Source organism: Coffea eugenioides, chromosome 6, assembly GCF_003713205.1.
Source record: "Coffea eugenioides isolate CCC68of chromosome 6, Ceug_1.0, whole genome shotgun sequence".
Classification (NCBI taxonomy): Eukaryota; Viridiplantae; Streptophyta; class Magnoliopsida; order Gentianales; family Rubiaceae; genus Coffea; species Coffea eugenioides.
This window is the reverse complement of record NC_040040.1, coordinates 40,327,851-40,332,785: the sequence shown is the minus strand read 5'-3', so window position 1 is coordinate 40,332,785 and position 4,935 is coordinate 40,327,851. Positions and strand designations below refer to the sequence as shown.

The 4,935-nt window shown below is 37.4% G+C and overlaps 1 protein-coding gene across 1 annotated transcript; it reads right to left on the bottom strand.

Annotated features, from left to right (window-relative positions):
• Window positions 1–632: 632 nt before the first annotated feature.
• Window positions 633–3,848, bottom strand: LOC113774160 (protein FAR1-RELATED SEQUENCE 5-like). Its single transcript, XM_027318727.1, has 6 exons — window positions 1,731–3,848; window positions 1,527–1,607; window positions 1,288–1,359; window positions 1,015–1,122; window positions 833–901; window positions 633–704 (listed from the first exon to the last, which is right to left on the bottom strand). Exons 1-6 carry the CDS (start codon window positions 3,846–3,848, stop codon window positions 633–635), a joined length of 2,520 nt encoding a protein of 839 aa, XP_027174528.1.
• Between the last annotated feature and the right edge of the window lie 1,087 nt (window positions 3,849–4,935).

Here is a 4,935-nt window from a genome sequence, read left to right as displayed (position 1 = left end):
TATTACCTAGACGTGGTCGTGACCTGGTTTGATCATAATTTAATTAACCTAAAAACTTGTAATACCAATTGATGTGCCTGTGATATATCATGTCAATGGTGCACTAAATTCGTCAAGCGATGCAAAACAAATGGCCTAAATGATAATGTTTTATAAAAATAGCCCAATAATAATTCGAATTTATCATCATAACAAAATCAAGACAATTTAGACTTTAGATTGTGTTATCTTATACATCCTACCTTTGACGGTGCGATCTATGCCAATAAATATGTTATTAAGCTATGCAATTGAACGTAGTAGAATGATATACATATCACGACAACCATTCAACTGTTATGGTCGATTTAGTGAAAAAAATCCGATCACAAAAAACACGTTCAATTCTATTGTAAAATTGTTACTTCAATTTTCTACCAACTTTATAATTTTTTAATTGATGACTACTAACACTAGATGCGATTACAATTGTAATCCACTTGTCTAAATTTGAAAAGAGTGAAACATCAATGGTGCCTGTATAACCTCGTCAATAAGTTGTAACAACTTATTAACTGCTTGTAACGTACATATGCAACATTCTCAGGTTGGGACAACCACTTAATGTCTCGTTGAAAATATATAGTTACACATCATTCATCAACCTCATTCTGGGGGGAGGCGACGTCAACGCGTAGTTGCAATCCCTGTGTGTTATTTCTTCCCTGAAATGGGTAACGATGGAAAATCAGCAAATATTATTAATAAAACATACGATTAATGATATACGATGTCCAAGTCTCCAATTAATAACATTACATAAATATGTGCTGTAACGATAAAAGTTTATCACCTGAGGTGATGGTGCAAATACATGATATGCATCAACATCACAGTGTGTTGAAATTGCCCCACGCTCCTCCTACATTATATAGTATAAGTAATCGACTGTCAACAAATCATTACCAGTGCCTATATTGCTCACTTATAAAGTTAAATTGGACTAGACATTATAACAAAAATGATATATCAGACCATTAAGACATCTCTGATGGAGTTATGCTTGGAAAAAATAGGAAATCTGGGATGCATCCATTCTGTAGGGACACTTGCAGGAGGCCCCTGATTAGCCAAACGGTGGATCTTGAAATAATAAAAAATAATACGTTATTAAAGCGAGCATACGTTAACTACATAATTTGCATGATTTGACAGCCTTCGGGAGCCCACCGTTACAATTAAAGAAAATAAGGTAGCTCTACTACATGAACAAGAAGGTTTTATTTTAACTACTAAATGTATGCATACCGTTTGACTTTCATCGATATCGGGAGCAACAACATTTGGAGGACCGTTCACTGTCTGACTCATTGAATGCGTCTACAAGTTTCGTATGGGCCAAATCATTGTATAAGACAAACAAAATACGTATATCAGGAGGGATGACGGCCGTAACAACATTATCACACAATGTAACATCAATGTAACTATTTATGCTATTAGAAACATCCAAATAAAAGTAAGAGTCATGTCCATTTTATACTAACCGAAACAGAGTCAGTAGATGAACGGCATCCCATAAACATGTATTCCTCAAATGAAACCGATGTCGGCTCCGATTCTGAGACCTACAGTATTGACACGGCAATAATATTATTTCATAATGAATGTTACCTAAACTTTAGTTAATAGTACAACAATAACTTAGTTTTAGCATAAATGTTCCCCAAGTACCAAAATTTGATCCATACCGTAGTCTGTGTAGTTCTTGATAATCTAGATTTTCTTTTTACTCTGTCAAATTTATCGACCCAACTTCGCATCACTCTACTTTTCTTCCCACCGCCTCGTTTTTTAATGCCTCTTGCGACTACTGCCTCCCCCATTTCATTTACAATTTCAATTTTATCTCGTTCCTCCATATTCAGATTTTTTTGATTTTGCAAAGGTTGCTCTTCGCTTTCTGAGAGGAGGAGCTCAACTCTCTTTGACAAATCGGATATGACAGTGATTGCTACTTTGCTGGTGTCCTCCGACATTGCTGCTCGAGTTGCGACCTTAATCATGGCTGGAGCGAGCTCCCGATAACGAGTTGAAATCATTACTTTAGGATCAGCCACAACTTCCTGTCCTCGCCGATCAAAACAGTCTCCAGCCCGAGCTCTTTTTGTCCATCGCCTCTTAATGTATTCAGGAGGAATTATTTTTATGCCCACGGTATCAAACACCTTCAACGCGTGCCCACATAAAATGCCTTGATTCTCATATTTTTTGCAACTGCAATGTACACTTAGATCATTCCGATTGAATACTACTATTCTTTCAAGTCCTCCATCATACCTCATGACCGCAAACTCCACAAACATCGCTGCATCTTGTTGTCTCAATATAACCATAGCTGTTGACTCGCCATATTCATTTTGGAATGCAACAAATACGGTTGGTGAATACGTCTCTGATGCATGCACAAGCATAGGTGTTTGCCTTAACCCTACCATGGGAAGCTTTTGCCTCATTTCATATTCTGCAATCAGTTCATTATGTCTCTTTTCATCAACCACCCGATTGAAATGTCTAAAGAACTGCACAAGGTCATGATCCAGTTTCAAATGATTTTTAATTGCTGCATTTAGGCTTTCGCTGAGTTGGGTGCTTCGCATTCCCGCGGTCCATCTTTCTTTCATCATGCACCTTGCCCATTTATCACGAATTTTATACAACCCGGAGAGCCATTCATTATTTTCAAGATTGTGTTTCTTCACCATCGCCTCCCACACCCTATTGAATTGTTCCACTTCTTCAAACTCATACATGCAGGCACCAAACATGTATGGAAGATCACTATTTTCCTTGTAGTGATTGCCAAGATGTTTCATAAAATTACGCCTTATGTGAAACGTACATAGACCGTGAAATATTTCAGGCATAACAACTGAAAGAGCGGCTGCCATGGCATGATCTTGGTCGGTTAGTATGGTACTTGGATGCTTTCCGCACATTGCTTCTACAAATGTACCAAACACCCATTTGAAAGAATCTATAGTCTCATCATACATAAGGGCAGCATCGAATATCACAATTTGCCTATGTTGGTTAAAACCCACAAACACTCCAAGTGGCCGGTATTCTTTATTTGTTTTGTAGGTTGTGTCGAATGTGACTACGTCTCCAAAAAATTTGTAGTCAATTAACATTCCTGCATCAGCCCAAAAGATATTCGTTATCTGCTCTTCACAGTCCAGCTGTACGGCATGAAAAAACGATGGATTCTCGAGTGTTTGCTCTTGAAAATAATTCAGCATGCTACCTGCTTCTCCATATTTCAAACTCCTTTCCCGTCGAGTACGAAGATATCGTTTCAAGTCTTCCCGAGTATATCCCACATTTTCCATCCCATCTGCCTCCTTTTCCATAAGCTCATGGCTCTGTTTCAATGAAAGCCCAGCGTCCTCGCTTATTTCAGCTTGGAATCCTTGAGTCTCGCTCACTTTTCTTTGTGATGGCATCATGTGCGCACATTGAGCAATGTGCAACTCATGGTTATGCTCTAAAACAAGATCATGCACACGGTACTTCATTGTTCCTCTAAACAACACAATAACCATTTTAGCTCCACACCCTGTTTTCGTCGGAGCTCGTGTCCTCTTTGGCATCACATCACCTTCGTACTTGCGCTTCACACCTTCCTTGCAGCAACTATATCTCCTAGACGTGGTCACGCCGTCTTTGTCTTTATTCAGATAGTCTTTACGTACACTAAAACCCATTTTAAAGGCATATTTGTTGTAAAACTTGTACGCATCCTCTTCGCTGTTGAACTCCATTCCTAACTCAGGGGTCCCATCTTCTACCAATTTGCTGCAATCCATTACTTCTGATCCTACCAATTATGCATCAAACACCCTAATTTGCAACACTTCATGAATTGTATGTACATAAACGACAACATAAATGTATATTACCATTCATAATGTGTTATGAATCATACATTACTCGTATACCAAATTCTATTATTACGCTATCAATATGATTAATGATTCACATCATCTTACTTTTACTCTAAGACAATCTGTGTACAAATACAACTCCATGTACACTAACTTATACGGATTGTAATGTATTGGTCACACGATGTAAGTCTATTTTAACTGTATGTACATCCACGCTGGTGATTATATTTTGATTCTAGATTCTTTAGCTCACTGGACCTTATGTCATTCGTTAATAACAACCGCATAAGCCAACTCCGCATTTTCTACTATTTCTATATTTTGAGGGCCAAACAATCACTTTCTACTCATTGTAATATATTTTTTACATCATGTAATTTACTTACAATACAAGGTTCACCCATTTATTATTCACATATATGTCTTTTCCTCAGTTTCACCTCATTCAACTCTACACCTCTATTTTATACACACTACACGGTCAAGAGAGGGACAAACTAATATTACTCCATGAGCATGGACCAATTACTAGATGCACAATGATTCATATCAATTGTAATACGGTGGCTATAACATGTAACTAATTTACAACAAGATGTACATTCATTCACTTGTTAAATGTGACTTTGTTTCTCTCATCTTTCCCTAATTCCGTTCGATGGTTTATTTGAATACATACCCCTAGGTCTTCCAAAAACTACTATCCCTTTATAGTTCATCACTGAAAAACTAAATGGTCACACACACAGATACGGTACATATATTTAATATAGTACAACTTCACTATTCTTGTATCATCTTCATATTATGTCTTCAGTGACTCTAATTTTATCCTTCATTTAACAATTGAAAATAGGGTGACAAATTATTGGCCACAGTTACTGACATGGTTTAGTCATGTTACCTTGGTCTGCTAATACGCTTCACGTTTCACCGAAGTCGGAGAGCATAGCTGCATCTGCTATTAAGTTGAAGGACAAAATCTGGCTTCGTGAGATTTTGTCCT

Bases quoted from the DNA above. Each gene is read 5' to 3' on its own strand.
- LOC113774160 (XM_027318727.1), bottom strand. From the start codon at position 3,848: ATGGATTGCAGCAAATTGGTAGAAGATGGGACCCCTGAGTTAGGAATG. The intron at 1,360-1,526 runs GTTAGTATAAAA...CGAAACTTGTAG, and splicing joins CATCTACTGACTCTGTTTCG to ACGCATTCAATGAGTCAGAC. The intron at 902-1,014 runs GTCTGATATATC...TATATAATGTAG, and splicing joins CCATCAGAGATGTCTTAATG to GAGGAGCGTGGGGCAATTTC.